We start from the raw sequence: 18,186 nt of genomic DNA, 5'->3' as shown, positions 1-18,186 counted from the left end.
TACCCCCACATAAACTAGCCTTTTATCACTTGCTATGTTCTAGGCACCATGCTAAGAGCTTTACAGAGCTTAATTTAATTAATCCCCACAATACCCCTGTTAGAAACTATTGTTATTTCCATTTTATAGACTGAGGAAACTGAAGCACAGAGATATAACTTGCCAAGGCCAGAGTGCCAGTAAGTGGTGGACTCAGGATGAAAACCAGGTGGTCTGGCTCCAAAATCTATCTGCTTAACTACTAGAACATTACTTCTGTTACAGGAACAAGCAAGTCAAGGATGAAAACCAAAATCTAAACTGAGTAAATTTAACTGCTACCCATGCAGCAAGCCAATACAAGACTGGAAGGGATTATGGCACTTCATCTTAATTCAATAGTTTTGCTAGTTGGTTTAAAATTTAATTAAAAAATTTAATTTTGTAACTTCCCACCAAAAGATGCGGGAAAATCCATTTCATACTTAGAGTGAAATGGTTGTGAATCTGTATCTACAAAATGTTTCTCTAAGTCTAAAATAAACCTGGTTGTTTAGTAGCATATTGTTTAGCCTCCATGTGTTTGTATTTCTTACAGTTTTTTTCCTGTAATTGATATCTAGTCTCCTAGCGTTGTGGTGGGAAAAGATGAGGTATCACCTCACACCGGTCAGAATGGCCATCATCAAAAAATCTACAAACAATAAATGCTAGAGAGGGTGTGGAGAAAAGGGAACCCTCCTGCACCGTTGGTGGGAATGTAAATTGATACAGCCACTATGGAGAACAGTATGGAGGTTCCTTAAAAAACTAAAAATAGAACTACCATATCACCCAGCAATCCCACTACTAGGCATATACCCTGAGAAAACCGAATTCAAAAAGATACATGTACCACAATGTTCACTGCAGCACTATTTACCATAGCCAGGACATGGAAGCAACCTAAATGTCCACTGACAGATGAATGGATAAAGAAGATGTGGTACATATATACAATGGAATATTGCTCAGCCATAAAAAGGAACGAAATTGAGTCATTTGTAATGAGGTGGATGGACCTAGAGTCTGTCATACAGAGTTAAATAAGTCAGAAAGAGAAAAACAAATACCGTATGCTAACACACATATATGGAATCTAAAAAAACGATACTGATGAACCTGGTGGCAGGGCAGGAATAAAGATGCAGCCCTACTAGAGAATGGAATTGAGGACACGGGGCGGGGGGGGGGCGAGGGTAAGCTGGGACGAAGTGAGAGAGTAGCACTGACACATCGACACTACCAAATGTAAAATGGATGGCTAGCGGGAAGCTGCTGCATAGCACAGGGAGATCAGCTGGATGTTTTGTGATGACCTAGAGGAGTGGGGTAGAGAGGGTGGGAGGGAGGCTCAAGAAGGAGGGGATATGGAGATATATGTATGCATATAGCTGATTCACTTTGTTGCACAGCAGAAACTAACACAACATTGTAAAGCATTTATACTCCAATAAATATATATAAAAAATATAAATAAACCTGGGACATTTATAGGCAAGGGTAAATGGGAAGACTTGCTGTTCTTAATCTGGGAAACTTTCTGTTTCCAGTTATGAGTAGGAAGGCTAGAATCTCTCTCTCCTTCATGGAAGGGGTTGCTTATTTCTACAGCTTTTAAAGTGACTCGGTCACTTTATTTGGCACCCAAACTCAGAAAAAGAGAAGGCTTTGTTTAGGCACTCATTTGCAGAACAAATTCTGTAAAGCATAATTTTAAGATAAACAGGTTGTTACCTTCTGACATGAAATACGGAATCCGGAATCTTCCTTCTAACACTCTCTGCCTCAAAATTGGAAGAGTCGGTCCATCAAAAGGTAGAGCTCCACAGACAAGGACGTAAAGAACAACTCCCATGCTCTAGGGAAGAAAACAATGCAGTCTCTTTTCTACTGAGAACTTCAAACACTCTTTGTTTTCCTAAATATCCTCAGGGCTCTTAAAATCATACGGACTGAAAAATTCCTGTTTGAATTTACTATTTTCTCAGAATTAAAAAAAAAAATCTGAAATGCTGACCAGTGCAATAAAGCATCCTATAATAAATACCAAAAGAATTAAATTAAATCATTTTGATTACTAAACTTTAAATCATTGCTGATATTAGGATGATAACATCTTCCCCTAGAAATTCTTTCCTAGAATCTAATTCAAGATGCTCTGACTAATTATAGTCCAGTGGACAGGGAAAGTATGAACTATTGACTATGTGTTAGGTACCGAGAGATTCCGAGATGGGCCAGAGTACTAAGTATTCTCATTATAGATGCATTTAACACAGCAAAGCAAAGAAATACCCAAATATCCAGCTGTGGTCCTTCATACTGCTGCCCTTCAAAGACTTCTGGGGCTGCATAAGGGGGGCTGCCACACCATGTTGCCAGCAGTTCACCACTTTTAAAGAAATTTCCAAAACCGAAATCTATTGGGATGGAAATAAATGTTACTTTCATCTATGCTCTCAAACTATACTGAATTTCTCATAATAATTTTATAATATGCTATATTAACAATATCACTACTATTCACTCTGTGAGAATGCGATGGCATGTATCTTATGATGTTTCCTTAGCACTTAGCACAATGAATAGCAAATATTAAGTATTCAGTAAATATTTGTTGAATGAATGTGTTAATGAATTAAGTTTTCTTCTCAAAGAGAATGAGCGAGAGGCTGGAAAAAGACTTTATCTCTTGTATTTTTAAGGCTGAAAGAAAAATCCACTGATATGGACAATCAACTTGAATTTGATAATCTTAGAATTTCAATTACTCCATGATTAAGAGCTCTTGAGCTTATATGGTTTATAAAAAAAGAAACAAATGAGTAAAACTCTAAGATATTTACCTAAACACAACCAAGGGACTGGCTGCTCTCACAGCCCCAGGCTAACAAGATAAATAACCTTTTAAGGCAACTGAGGACAGAGTTTCCTAAGTAACAACTCTCTAAGTGTTGGCCCGCACATCCTGAACTAGGCAGATACTCATCTGCATAGCTCATTAACATGCAATGGCCCAGCCACAGGCTACCTATCACCAATATCACTTGTTTACTCATTTATGGAATGCAGTGGCATTATACTTCAAAATAGTTAATGGCCTTCCCCTTATGATATTAGTCACACTGAATCTGCAGCTTTGATAAACAGCATGCCCTCTGGAAACACTGTACTCAGATGCCTTCAATATGCATGAAAGTTACGGCGGAAGACAAATGCAGTGAGATTTGGTATAAATGCAAGCTTGTGCTCTTTTGCTAAGCCTTCACATAGTCGCATGATCTTAGTGAAGGAACAAATTCCTGTTGTTTTGCAAGTTAGAGCCAAAATGTCTCATGCTGCAACAGACTCCTGGCTGAAGGCTACACCTCAGTGACGGGAACTGGCTCTACTCTGGCTGGTGTATGCACTGCACGGAGAGTGAGCTTTCGGTGGTGCCCCAAGGGGACTGGAACAAGTCTCCAGCGCCAGACTGACTGGCTGTGGGACGTGCGTTCAGTCTTTGTGAGCCTCAGTCTCCCCAGTTGTAACACTGAAACATCGTAGTCAGCAGGTTGTTATGAGGATCCAGTGAGTTAACAGAAACTCACACTCCACTCACACCCTGAGACTATGGTGCACTTCTGTACCTTAGGGGAGGCATTCTCTTAGCTCCCTGACATAAGCAGTAGTAACAGAAACAGTCATGATCCCCAACACCACAGCCTCATGGCTGAGTACGATCTATGAAGCTAGGGAGACCTACAGCTGATTTCCAGTTTTGCCACTTTCTAGCCTCAAGGCCCCTACGTAAATTATTTAATTTTCCTGAACCTTATTTTCTGTATCTATAAGTGTGGATAATCCACCTACCCAGATAGGATGCTGTGAGGATTAAATGAGACTAAGAATGTAAAATGCCTGGAGCACAGTAGATGTGAAGTGTCAGCTCCCAAAGCCATCATTACCAATTACTGCCTTTCAGAGAAAAGGGTCCTGAGAAAATACACAGGAAGGGTAAAGAAAGTGTGGAGAAGCTTAAGGGTTCACAAGAGAAAAGATGGTGCATGTGGGGAAAGAGATGGTGCATCTAAACCTGGCGGAACACAGCTGTGGCCTGTCCTTGGCATCCAGGAGTACGAGGTGACGATAACACCTCCCTCCACAACGTAACTGCAGTTCAGTCCTACGCTCGGCTTTCCAAAATGACTGTCAGAGAGGTCTTATCTTCTCAATTCCACCTCTAGGACTAACCACTCACATCACATCACAACCCATGTGTCCATATTGATAGGTGTTTCTAATTTTCTAGAAAAACTGTACTCTCAAACAATCCAAGGACTAGATGTTCAAATAACATTTAAAGAGGAAAATGTTACTTTCACTCACACAGAAATGCCCAAGAAGCTCTGGGAAGTGTGTTTGGAGATCATGCAATAGGTCCAATAATTGCTGTACTTTAAACCATAATCACAGGATGAGTTTTAGCACATATAAGTTGAGAATACTCTCTAAATAGCATTGGAACGTTTTAACGTCTCAGAGAGTCATTCCAGAACTCCTTCATTCTGAACCTCCCCCGACTCCTGTAGAACGAACTCAAAGAGTGACTGGGACAGAGGTCTGTCAGGAAGGCGGCCTGGACTCTTTATTCCCCTAGGCTCTCTCACTGGATACTTCACAGGCAGGAAGAGAGCAAAAACTAGGAAAGCACCATGGTGCCTGTAGTAGCCTAGTCTCAACCTTGGCTGTACACATCTGGGACAAAGAAAGCGTCCTGTTAACTTAGAAGAAAAAGGGTACTAAACAGATGTTACTTCTATTTCCTGTAGGTAACTGAAGAAAACAGGAACTTGAGTCTGTAGGAACATTAAAAGAAGCACCGAAAGAAAATCAGGTTCATTAAAATTATTATAATAGCATTTATGTAGATGTCTTCTATAACCCTGTCAAAGCACTTAAATATTTTATTTGTAATCATCTGATGTATGGGTTAAGGAAAGCTTTGGAGTCAGGCAAATCTTGGGTTTTCCACTTAGCTGTGTGATCTCGGGCAAATTACTTAATTTCTCAGAGCCTTGGTTTCCTCATTTGCAAAATGGGGACAATGTCTACACTTCACAAAGTTATTATGAGTAACATATACTCACAATAAGTGAGTATATGTAGATAAGTACACTTACATCATAAGTAGATAACATAATAATGCTTTAGGCATGCTATTGAAACAAAGCAGGTGCTCAATAAACAGTAGCCACTGAGTAAGCTACTCAACAGAAGAGAAGAATAGCAATTCTTCTTCTTGTTTTACTTATCTGTCTTCTCTATCAGACTAAACTCCTTGAGAGTAGAGAAGGGGGAAATGATAAGTCTGTACCCCTAGAACTTAGTACGCTGTCAGCACACAGCAGATGTTCAATAAAGGTTTGCTGAATGAATATGTTGTCATTGTCTCTTTTAAAAGTGTCAGAAGCTGATCTAAGCTCTCCTAAGATAATTTCTTCTTAGTAACCCCATGAGGTATCCTTATTTTAGGAGAAAGTGAGGGTAGAAAGTTAACTACCTTGCTAGAGCTTACACTAAATTGCAGACTTACCAAGTCTGACTACAGAGCTCTCACTGTTAACCACCTTTATGTCTTTCTCTGGTACAGTGATATGTAGCTATTTTTGAGCAGGTTAATAATTGTCAGGTTTAAGAAGTGGCAATGGGAAAACACTTAAAAATAAAAGCCTTTTTATTTCTTCACAGGAATCTGGACAATTTGCTTCATTCACAGTCTGCAGCTTTCTGCCTAAAAGCATATAGTGAAATGAGGGGCGAGCAAGAGGGATGAAATATGAAAACGGCAGAGCTATGCAGGATTTTTTTCTTTAATGTTTTTTAAAAAATTTATTTATTATTTATTTGGCTGCTCCAGGTCTTAGTTGCCACGTGTGGGATCTTTAGTTGTGGCATGCAAACTCTTAGTTGCAGCATGTGGGATCTAGTTCCCTGACCAGGGATCAAACCCGGGCCCTCTGCATTGGGAGTGTGGAGTCTTAGCCACTGGACTACCAGGGAAGTCCCAGGATTTCTTTCTTATCACTATTTATTCATGTGGAATGGGTATTTAATGTTTCATCACACCAACCAAATTCACTGCTTCCTTCATTAAACATTTGAGTGCATACATGTGTCAACCACTGTGCAAACACAGAAGATAGTCTCGTAACAACAGAGAATAATCAAAGACCCCACATTATCACCTGACTTTTGAAAAGTATTATGAAAACAGTCACATGGGCATTCCTCTCTATGCTAGACCCAGACCCAGCCTGGTTTTGCTGGAAAGGAAAGTTTAATGTCTAGTTTAATGTCTTCTCTAATGTTCTGATCTACAAGTTAATACCTCAAATGATGGCTGCTGTGTCCCTCAGACACTTTTTTGCTTCCTGTTTCTCTGTCATAGAATGTATGCCATGCTATGTTGGATTCACTTTGATATTTTTAACTTTTAATTTCCAAATAGTTTTACAGAAGAGTTGCAACAATAAAGTGAGGAGAATTCCCTATGCCCTTCATCCAACTTCCTCCCCTAATGTTAACATTTTACATAACTATATTAGTAAAATTATCAAAACTAAGAAAGTAACACTGGGCTTCCTTGGTGGCGCAGTGGTTAAGAATCCGCCTGCCAATGGAGGGGACACGGGTTCAAGCCCTGGTCCGGGAAGATCCCACATGCCTCGGAGCAACTAAGCCTGTGTGCCACAACTACTGAGCCCGCGCGCTAGAGCCCATAAGCCAAGCTACTGAGCTTGCGCACCACAACTACTGAAGCCCGCACGCACCTAGAGCCCGTGCTCTGCAACAAGAGAAGCCACCGCAATGAGAAGCCCGTGCACCGCAACGAAGAGTAGCCCCCGCTCGCCACAACTAGAGAAAGCCCACGCGCAGCAACGAAGACCCAACACAGTCAAAAAAAAAATAATAATAATTAATTAATTTAAAAAAAAGTAACACTGATTCAGTACTATTAATTAAACCATGGACTTCATTAACATTTCGCCAGTGTTCTCTCTAATGTCCTCTCTCAGTGCAGGGTTCCACAATGCACTTAGTTGTCATGACTCCTTAGTCTTCTCTAATTTCTAACAGTTCCTCAGTCTTTCCTTGTCTTTCTTGACCATGACCAGTGCTGGTCAGGAATTTTGTAGACTGTCTTTCAGTTTGGGTTTGCTGGATGTTTTCTCGTGATTAGATTAAAATGACTGCTTTTTGGGAAGAACATCACAGAGGTGAAGTGCTCTTCTCAGGGCATCATATGAGGGGGTGCAGGTATTATGGCTTAATTATTGGTGGAGTTAACCTTGATCTATGGATTAAGGTGGTGTCTTCTGGGTTACCCCATTATAAAGTTACTATTTTTCCCCTTGAGATTAATAAATATTTTAAAGATACATTGAGTCTACATATACTCTGTTTCTCCTTAAACTTTCACCCATTAATTTAGCATTCATTGGCAGATCTTGATTGCAGCAACGATTACTGTGGTGTTCTAACGGTGAGCTTTCATTTCCCTCATTCCTTCTACAGTTATTAATTACAACTCTTCAAGAGTTGTCCCTTCTTCCCCTCTTATTTATTTATTCATTAAACTATTTGTTTATTTTTTACAATACTGTCATAGTATATTCATCATAAGTATTTATTTTATTCTTTGGGTTATAATTCAATACTATTGTTATTTATTTTTTTTTTTAAATTTTTTTATTTTATTTTATTTATTTATTTATTTATTTATTTTTGGCTGTGTTGGGTCTTCGTTTCTGTGCGAGGGCTTTCTCTAGTTGCGGCAAGTGGAGGCCACTCTTCATTGCGGTGCGCGGGCCTCTCACTATCGCGGCCTCTCTTGTTGCGGAGCACAGGCTCCAGACGCGCAGGCTCAGTAATTGTGGCTCACGGGCCCATTTGCTCCGTGGCATGTGGGATCTTCCCAGACCAGGGCTCGAACCCATGTCCCCTGCATTGGCAGGCAGATTCTCAACCACTGCGCCACCAGGGAAGCCCTGTTATTTATTTTGATGCTTAAATAGTTCCAGCTTTGGCCACTAGGAGCTAATTCAGGTTGGCTCCTGTATCCTTTCAACATGCCCCCATCCTTTTAAAATTTCGTTTTATTTTAAGTATTTCCTTATCTCTTGGTACCAGAAGATGTTCCAGGCTCATCTTGTACTTTCCTGCCCCATCCCAGGAATCAACCGCTTTTCCAAGGAGCCCTGATTCCTTTTACAGAGGAATGGTATTTAGAAACCAAGACTAAGACCTAGATGTACTCACTGCAACTGGGCTGTCACTGAGTCTAGGCCCTGTCATCAAACAGAGGAAATATACGTATGAATGCTTATCAGTGTATACACACACACACACACACACTCCTATATTTGTTTTTGTACCTGTCTATATGTATATGTATTAAGAAAAAACAATAACCCATGAATTCATAGTGATACTTCTCACTCCAATTCAGGGTTCAGACTAGCATTATTTTGATACTATTTTTATTCATGCATGATTGACTAAACAACTCTGACAAAAGTTTGAAGGTATAAAGAAGTTTTTTTCCTCTGCGGTAATTTGTCATTTGTATGGGAGTAATTGGTGGGAGTAATTGCTTGAACTCTCACTCATAATATACCTTGAATTTGTCAGATCAATCAAGATTTTCAACATTTCTTGAGCACAGTAGGGAAAAGACAAATCTTTCTCAAAGAACCTCTTAGCTTCATAATTTTAAGATATGAAATCATAAGAAGTTTTTGAAACAAAATGACAACTAGTCCTTCAACATGGTGTATGAGTTATAATCAAATCCAAAAACCATTTATGTCTTGCCTACTTTGGACTAGGCATTACACACTTGGTATTTTTGTATATATTATCTCATTTAATCATGATGACAGCCCTGTGAGGTATGAATGTCCTTACCTTACAAAGGGGGAAACTGAAGCTGAAAGTAGTTAACAGAATTGCCCAAATATCTACAGCTGCAAGTGGCTTAGCCAGTATTCAAATACAGGGCCTTTGAACTCCAAGCCAGGTGTTCTTTTTTTTTTTTACTATACCACAGATGTTCTAAGAACGTCACTAGTCAGAGAAGTTGTTTTTATTTTTTTTGTTGTAAGGCCTCATAGTCAGAGAAGTTTAATCCAACTTAAAATTGGAGATAAGGCTGTTATAAACCCAGGAAAAATCCTTTACATTATATAGAGATGAGAGATTTTCTAATTTATCCCTCTGCTAGCAGAAGTTGACAAGTGAGGGCTTTCTCATCTCTACAATATTGAATGCTATGTTAAAAGCATCCTTAATAAGTGAATGGGAATAATTAAGATGTTTGCAAAGTAAATGTCAAATATACACCTACATTCATTTCAGAAATCTATATTGATTTTAAGAATGTGTTAAAATAGACACATCTTGTCCTTTTCATGTGAAGATGATTTATGTTCCTATCCCTACAACGCTAAGGCATGTACTCCAAGGTTTTACTTTAACGTTAGTTTTGAGATTTCCTGATATATCCATATTTTCTCACCTGGTTTCTGTGTGGCCTAAAAGGTTGATAGAAGAGAGTGTTTGGGGTAGAGTCTCTAAACACAGAACAGATTAATTAGTGTTGACTGACTCTCATGGAAATCAACTTGGCCTTAAAAGCTGAGTCTTCTAATTACCTCTTATCTAACTAGTAACAGACCATGGATATATTTGAAAACAGTATTAGAACTGCTATTATTGTTTTCTGCTTTATATTTTGAAAGTGACTGACCTGAATCTTCCTGATAACAAAAATCAATTATTATTACTGTCATCACTAAATTACATAAATTATCAGTGCCCAAACGTCATTAGCAAAGGGCTAACGTTTTAGGAATAACAGGGCCTTACACAGAGTAAATAAACTGATTACTGTCTGATGGGAACAAAGCACATTAGTGAATACTGTCGGAGTGAAATAGATCAAACATTAGCATGCATACACATCACCTGGGGAACCCGCTAAAACGCAGATTCTGATTCAGTAGGCCTAGGGGTGGGCTTGAGAGTCTGCATTTCTAACAGACATCCAAAGTGATGCTCATGTTGGTCCCCAGACCACTCTTCCAGTAGCCGGGAAATAAAGAATGAAACGGAGGTTGTGAAAAAGATATAGCTGTTAAACAGTTTGTCGCTGTTTACTGTTGCAAAATAATTATAATTACTAAATACTTTCAAGATTTAATATTTAAATAACAAAGACTAAATAGAAGTCGTTAGGTAAACAATTAAGTCATTATTTTAAAAAGGAAAAAAGCAAACAGAACATTGAAAACCCGTCTTCAAGCTAAGAGAAAGTAAATGATTTCTAGGAATCAACACAACCAAGGCAATTTTTAATCTCCAGCAGTGTGCTATAATGTCTAATTTATAATTTTAAAAATCCTCCTACAGAGAAGCAGATGGTTTTAGGGTTAAATTTATCCTTGTTTCTAAAATTACCAGTAGAATTCAGATATCCAGTCTTGCTGAAGAGTTACACATCTTTTGTAGTTATTATAATAGGAACGAAGAAGACAATTATGAGGAAATGAAAGCGGACAAATGAAAGGTAGTAGAGTGTGGAGACGGAGCTGACCCACTGCACAAACTGAATACCGATCAGCCAACGCTGATGTCACTGCATACCTTGTTGCCCACCAGCAAGAGGCCAGCTGCACAGTTTACTTCCAAACATCAGTCATTCCCTCCCTACCTGACAAGAGGACACAAGAACAATCATCACAGTTGAGATGAAATGTGATCCTGCTGACCACTGTGAGACATCTATTTGTCCAATGAGAGAGTTCAGTGAGCTAAGAAGCAAATAAACGCTCTTCCTCAGCCCAAAATGGAGTGGGGAGGAGGAGGGAGATGAAGAGGGGAAACACAAAACAGAAGGAAACAAAACCCTTTGAGCTGTCTTCCATATTCCAGGCTTAATGTGCGGCTAGTGCTAAGTAGGCTTGAAGGATAAAGACAAGGTCTCATTATGTCTGCTGATGCAGAAGCTCTTTGCACATTTTACATAATAGTAGTGGCAGGAGGATAACAAATGGAAGACTTTTAATAAATATTTTACTAACAAAACCTGCTCCAGCCTCTCCCACCCTTTTTCGGTTCCAGGGCACAAAACTAGAATTATATATACAGAAACCCTGTCTCAAGGTCTTCTAATAAGCAGGAAGGTTGTTAGAAGCAATCATGAGAGGTGATGGGCTACTCAGAGATCATAGTCAATTCAGAAAGGAAGCATTCCTCTTGGGCTAAAGACAAGTGACTTGTGATGCACAGGTCAGATTAATCAGGCTTATTTCACATTACTAATTACACTGAAGGTCCCTCTAAGAAAAAAAAAATTAATTTACATCAAGCAGAGACAATTTAGAATATAAATGATAAACTTTCCTTGTACCTCTGAGATTTGTATTAATAAGGCTTTAAACCTTGGTAATTAAAAAAAAAAGACACGGTTGGGGGGGTTATATGGCTATCAAACTTTTCAGAATTTGTTTTCACATGGAATCAATTATACACTGAATACAAATAATAGCTACCTTTTATGAGTGTTTACATGGTGCCAGGAACCTTAATTAACAATTTATTTGGGACTTCCCTGGTGGTCCAGTGGGTAAGACTCCGTGTTCCCAATGCAGGGGGCCTGGGTTCGATCCCTGGTCGGGGAACTAGATCCCGCATGTATGCCACAACTGAGAGTTCACATGCCACAACTAAGGAGCCCTCATGTCGCAACTAAGAGTCTGCATGCCACAACTGAGAAGTCCACATGCTGCAACTGAGAAGTCTGCATGCCGAAACTAAGACCCAGCGCAGCCAAAATAGATAAGTAAATAAATAACTATATTAAAAAACAAAACAAAAAGCCCCCAATTTATTTAACAAAACCTTAACCAGCACTAACTATGTACCAGGCACTGTTCTAAGAACTTTGCAAATATTAACTAATAACCACTATGAGATATGAACTTCTGTCATTCCCTCTTAACTGATAAGGAAACTGAGGACAGAGAGGTTAGGTAATGTGTCCAAGGTCATGCAGCTAGTAAGTGCAGTGCCAGGGTTCAAATCCAGGTAGCTTGGCTCTAGAGCCCATAATCTTACCTATGACCTCTCTGTGTCTAACATTATCACTAATCCCTACAATGTTCCTGAGAAATGGATTAATCTCTGTTTAATAGATTTGGAAACCTAGGCTCAGTGAGGTTAATTAATCAGCCCAAGGTCACACAGCTACTAATGGCACAGCCAGAATTTGTACCAGTACTGTCTGATATCAAACTCCACATTCTTTATGAGAAGCCTTGTTTGAATTGTGACATTTTCTGAAAACCTCCTCCGAGTAATTCATACATATTAATTCTTATCTAAGTATTCATTATAAACATTTCAGATGAGGAAAGCTGAAGAATAAAACTAAATGTCCTTCATCTATTTACTCTCAAGTTAATGCCTAAATAGTCATAGCCAAAATAGCGTGGAGGAAACAGTACTGCAATTATCAAAACCAATGAAAGGGACTTCCCTGGTGGTGCAGTGGTTAAGAATCCGCCTGCCAATGCAGGGGACACGGGTTCGAGCCTTGGTCCGGGAAGATCCCACGTGCCGCAGAGCAACTAAGCCTGTGTGCCACAACTACCGAAGCCCGTGCGCCTAGAGCCCGTGCTCCGCAACAAGAGAAGCCACCACAATGAGAAGCCCGCGCACCACAACGAACAGTAGCCCCCCTTCACTGCAACTAGATAAAGCCCGCACGCAGCAACGAAGACCCAACGCAGCCAAAAATAAATACATTTATATTAAAAAAAAAACAACTAATGAAAGCCAAAATTTCTTTGCATTCTGCCTCTTACTCTGAGTATCCTAACACTCGTACTTTACGACGGCTGTAGGTCTCATAATTGAGGCGATGAGCACACACAGATGTGGGTGAATTCATGGCCCACCAGTGTCTGAAGTTTTTACCCGCTGGAGGAGCATAAACGAGAAGCTGATTTCAAAGCCAAGTTTCTGCATCTATTAAAATGAACCACGTCTGATACTTCTATTCCATTTTCTGTCTTATAAACAGAGACAAATGTTTTGATTTAAATCTGGTTTTGGTTTGCACTTCTCTTCAACTTCAACATACAAGATGGTTAAAACAGTTCATTTATTCAGCCCATTTAGCAATTAAAGAGATCTTCATAAGCAGAATAAACAGAGATATAGTATAATTTGAGAGAATAATTTTGTATTTTATTCTGAGGTTTTGTAATTTTTCCATGGAGCCCCATCTTTCCTACACGTATTAGATTTCTTTAAAATTCAAGAAGAATCCTCAGAGATCAGAAGACGATATTTTTAAAGGGAAGCAGGGCCATAAAAAAGTTATAAAAATCTATGGATAAAAATATATACCCTGGAGAAGTTCTTTCACAGCATTGGAACACATCTAAACTTCTGATGGCATGTGGAATCCTCCATGATCTGGCTCTGCCTACCTGACCAGGCTCTTTTCCTATCATTCCTCGCTAGCACTTACGCTCCAGTAGCTCTGGTCTGTAGTTTCCCTACACACCTTGAGTTCTCTGGCCTGCCTGCCTTTGCACGTGCTCATCCATTTGCCTGGAGCTGCCATCCCTACCTCACCCCCTCAATGAACTCTCCTCCTTTCTCCTTCTCTCCCCCAATCCCACCACAAATGCCTCCTTCTTAATCAAGTCTTAGCTAATCATTTCCCTGATTCTTCCAGGCGAGTTAGTCTTCCTCCCAGCCTCATAGCCTGTATGACAGTTATCTTTTTATGTTATATTTACTTAAAGGTCTGGCTCTGGATTAGCTCCTTGAGGTAAGAGCAGAGTTGAGTGTTTTTGTATTGCTGTTGTTTTTGTCATGAAATATTTGAGTCTCCAGGATTTAGCCCAGGAGCATAGTAGATGCTTAATAAACATGTGCTAAAATTTGGGGTAAATGGTGGTGAGGATGACAGAGAAAAAAATGTGGGCAACAAGAAATTTGAACGCTTAGCTATACTACGTGTACATGTATGTGTGTGTGTGTGTATCCACTTGTGAGATATGGAATTAAGGACACTAAATGTATAAATATAGAATGATGGAACCCAAAATTCAGTTAGTGAGTACTCCTTGAGGAATAACTGACAAACAATGTTTGGAAAATACAACATGGTGTAGTGGAAGAAGCACAGATACTGTGGTCAGAGAGATCTAGGCTTGAATTCCAGGTCTGCTACTTATTATCTGAGTTGCCCTAGGAAGTTATTTAATCTCTTTGTGTTTCAGTTTTTTCATCTGAAAACAGAGTACCTGCAAATAATGAAGGCTCAATAAATGTTTCTGTGATACTAGCTTAACCAGAGAGAACAACTTTAGGTCTCTGAGATTTTAACTGTCTTCTAGATAAAAATTAGAAGGCCTTGAATTTCAGATATTCAAAAATAAAAATAGCAAAAACAAACAAATAACTAGATTTCACATAATGACAGAAATACTGGGTTTATCTACCTATACTATAGGCCAGAATTATAGAAGACATTATTACAGCCAGGCAAAACTTGGTTATAACCTTAATGGAATATTCTGCATATTTTGTTTGCAAGGTTTTATGATGTTCTATTTTGACACTGTAATTCCTATAGCATATGACTCCCACCTCTAACCTTTCTTTCTCTGCCTGAAATGACTCCCAGAACTCCTTTAAGGTACTGTTTTTGTGAAAGTTTTGTTTTGGCGATAAAGGAATGTAAAGGTGAAGCAGGGGTTTCCCCTTCTTTCTACAGAGTAAAGGACTTCAAAAAAACAAGAATCGTCTCTGAGAAGGACAATTTTAGGGCAGCTGATGCTTTCAAGGAGAAGTAAACAAAAAATTACAGTGAAGTGCGTTACAGAAAGTTTGCAAAAAGGAGTGAAATGAATGAGACCAATGGAAGGGCCAAAAGAAGAAGGAAAACTGGGAGAAATGAACATACATTATAAATTACAGAAACACTAATACTGTATTTTTAAAACAAAAAAGATGAATCAGTACAAATCTTCAAATATAATGGGAATGTAGCAAATTAACTTAAAAAACACTCTTATTCAGGCAATTCCATTAGGGAAAAAAAAAAAAATCACAGACTACAGAATGAAAAATCCATTACTTCCCTGAAACAAATGTGACATTGGCGTTTAAAATTAATTATTAAAATTAAAGTAAGTAAAAGTTAAAGTAAGTAAAAATTATTTGCCTTCCCTAAAATGCCCAAGTTGAAAATGAATGATAAATGGCATAGAAATAAACCAGTTAAATGTACAAATCAGAGGCTTTTCATTTATATTTTATACCACAGTGCAGCAAACTAAGGCAGTTGTTTTCTCCCTAAACTTGGTGAGTCCAGTGAGTATCCAGCCTAGCTAGTCAACCACTTCTTGGTCAGCTTCTCTCATGTGGATGCCTCTGTCCCTCTTTAATACCCTAAGACAAAACACCACCGCTTGCAACTTTGCTAAGCTTTTGCTTTGTGCCCCTTATTTTCTTCCAAACCCTAACCAAAATAAATCTCTCTCTCTCCTTCCCACACCTACAACCTCTACTGCTGTATCTAGCACACACCCACATTCTCTTAATTGGACTACTGCATTAGGTTCCTGGTTAGTTTTCCTGTCTTCAGTCTCACCCCCATCTCCCACCTACCTTCACTCTGTGGCCAGAGAGACATCTTTCTAACATGCAAATCTAATCACCTTGTCCCAGTCCCACTTCATCTCCATCCCCGCCCTAAAATTTCCGATAGGCTATGCTCCCTATTACCTACAGAATAAACTCTAAAATCTTTTTCGTGGCCTTCAAGACCTTTCATATTCTGATCTTCGCCTACCTGCTCTTCCTGTATCAATCCCCCACAACTACAGATTTTACATTTAACTAATATTGAGCAATGGTTCCCCACCATTACAATTTCAATCTCTTTCTCTCTCTTGTACCTGCGGTTATTTACACAGTTCGCCTGTCCTACTTCTGTTTATCTCCCTGGCAAGCTTCTAACTCATCTCTCAAGCCTAAATTCAAAGAGTTCCTTCTTTGTGCAGCTTCCTGACTTCTCAGGTAGACTGATGTTCCTACATCTATATTCCTATTGCACTCTGTACATATATTTTTGGGCAACTATTATATTGTATTTTCATTATTCTTATTTCCCCACCAGACTTTTAAGATCACAGGAAATGACTTTTTGATTTGTATCCTTAGTACCTAGCATAGCACAGTACCTGACACATAAATATTTATTGACTGAATGAGAGTTTTGACCATGTGAAAAGGAAACTTGGAATATAAAATATTTATAAAAGATTTTGCCAACTGTGAAAAGGGTAGGAGGAAAACTAGCAAAATAATCCTTAGTCTCCATGTTATAAATCAAAACCCTATTGTATCAGAAGAAGGCAAGGTGCTTTTGTGTCGCCAGTACTTCTCATTCTACTGCCGTTACCTCCTTTGTCATTCTTCTGTCTACAACCTCTTTGCAGCCACCAGTCATAATTAAGAGAGCAGGGTAGAGCACCAGCAACCTATGCTACTCCTCCAGCCCTATCAGCCCCTCCAATCGCTCACACACTCAGTGGAGTGCCACAAAGGGGCCTGAACACAAATCAGACTGAGGATACAAATCAGACCCCAGTCGTAGTCTTGCCATGGTGTGCGTTGATAAGGAACTTATTTCCCTTACTTTTCATTATTACACATAGGACTAAGGAAATGAATAAAATACACTCTGAGAGAGCTTGATGTCATGGGTGGAGGCTCCTGAATCTCTGCCTGCAGGTCTGTTTCTGTACCCTGAGTGCCATGGCTCATATCTGATCACGTTAGAGCCAGCTGTGTCCCAGTTACCTGCTATTTTGATATTCATGTTGTTATCCAGCAGGAGATTTTCAGCCTTGAGGTCACGGTGCACAATCTTCCGACCGTGACAGTAATCAACAGCAGACAGGATTTGCCAGAATTTGCGCCTCGCCTCAGACTCATTTAACCGGCCGTGATTAGCAAGGTAGTCTGTAAAAGAAGAAAGAATTGAGAATTATTCACACACACCAAAAAACCCCACTATTAGTACTCAGGATTTTTTTTTTTCCCTCAAAAAGGTCTTTTAGAATCTCAAAATTAGTTAATAACAAGAACAATAAAAGAATGAATGAAGGGAAATACAGCACACAGAGACTCAAGTTCAAGGCCTTGGCTAAGTGCCTTTTCCTCTCTGTGCCTCAACTTCCTCAATCATAAAATGAGAGGGTTGGTCTTTTTTTTTTTAATTGACGTATAGTAGATGTAAAATATCATGTAAGTTACAGGTGTACAATATAGTAATTCACAATTTTTAAAGGTTATACTCCATTTATAGTTAGCCTATAAAATATAGGCTATATTCCCTGTGTTGTACAATATATCCTGGTAGATTGTTTTATACCTAATAGTCTGTATCTCTTAATCCCCTTACCCCTATATTGTCCCTCCCTCCTTCGCTCTCCCCACTGGTAATCACTACTTTGTTCCCTATATCTGAGTCTGCTTCTTTTTTGTTATATTCACTAGTTTCTTGTATTTTTTAGATTCCACATATAAGTGATATCATACAGTAAACAAACAACAAAAAAAGTTCTTTTAATAATGAGAGTTAGTGTTCAAGTAAAACGCTGTTTTCCAAGTTCCTTGCCCTGAGAAAAGTAATTCCAATCATATTTTCACTGGAGCCCAGATAAGTGGAGAGAGCCCAAGACCAGACAATAGCAACTGGCATAATATTCACAGTACAATTCAAAATGCTTTTTTAGGTTAAGAGATACAAACTACCATGTATAAAATAAACAAGCAACCAGGATATATTGTACAGCACAGGGAAATACAGTCAATATTTTGTAATAACTTTAAATGGGGTATAATCTGTAAAAATACTGAATCAATATGTTGTAAACCTGAAACTAATCATATTATAAATCAACTATACCTCAATTAAAAAAATGTCTTTTAAAGCCCAAACACTCTCTCTGTTCTTTGTTGAAAAATTTATTGAATATTTTTCCTAACCACATTTTAAAAATAAAATTTATTTAAAACAAAGAACATGAATAA

General features: G+C 38.8%; 1 protein-coding gene across 1 annotated transcript in view; it reads right to left on the bottom strand.

The window, feature by feature from the left end:
• SIK2 (salt inducible kinase 2) overlaps positions 1–18,186 on the bottom strand; it is a 126,740-nt gene that overhangs the window by 26,289 nt on the left and 82,265 nt on the right. The window contains exons 4-6 of the mRNA XM_061203931.1: positions 16,951–17,112; positions 2,317–2,441; positions 1,756–1,879 (exon numbers count right to left, since the gene is read on the bottom strand). Of these exons, the coding sequence (XP_061059914.1) occupies positions 1,756–1,879; positions 2,317–2,441; positions 16,951–17,112 (411 nt within the window). The remainder of the gene's footprint in view (positions 1–1,755; positions 1,880–2,316; positions 2,442–16,950; positions 17,113–18,186) is intronic.

Source organism: Eubalaena glacialis, chromosome 10 (assembly GCF_028564815.1).
Source record: "Eubalaena glacialis isolate mEubGla1 chromosome 10, mEubGla1.1.hap2.+ XY, whole genome shotgun sequence".
Taxonomy (NCBI): domain Eukaryota; kingdom Metazoa; phylum Chordata; class Mammalia; order Artiodactyla; family Balaenidae; genus Eubalaena; species Eubalaena glacialis.
The sequence above is the reverse complement of the archived record's forward strand: the minus strand, read 5'-3'. Positions and strand labels throughout refer to the sequence as shown.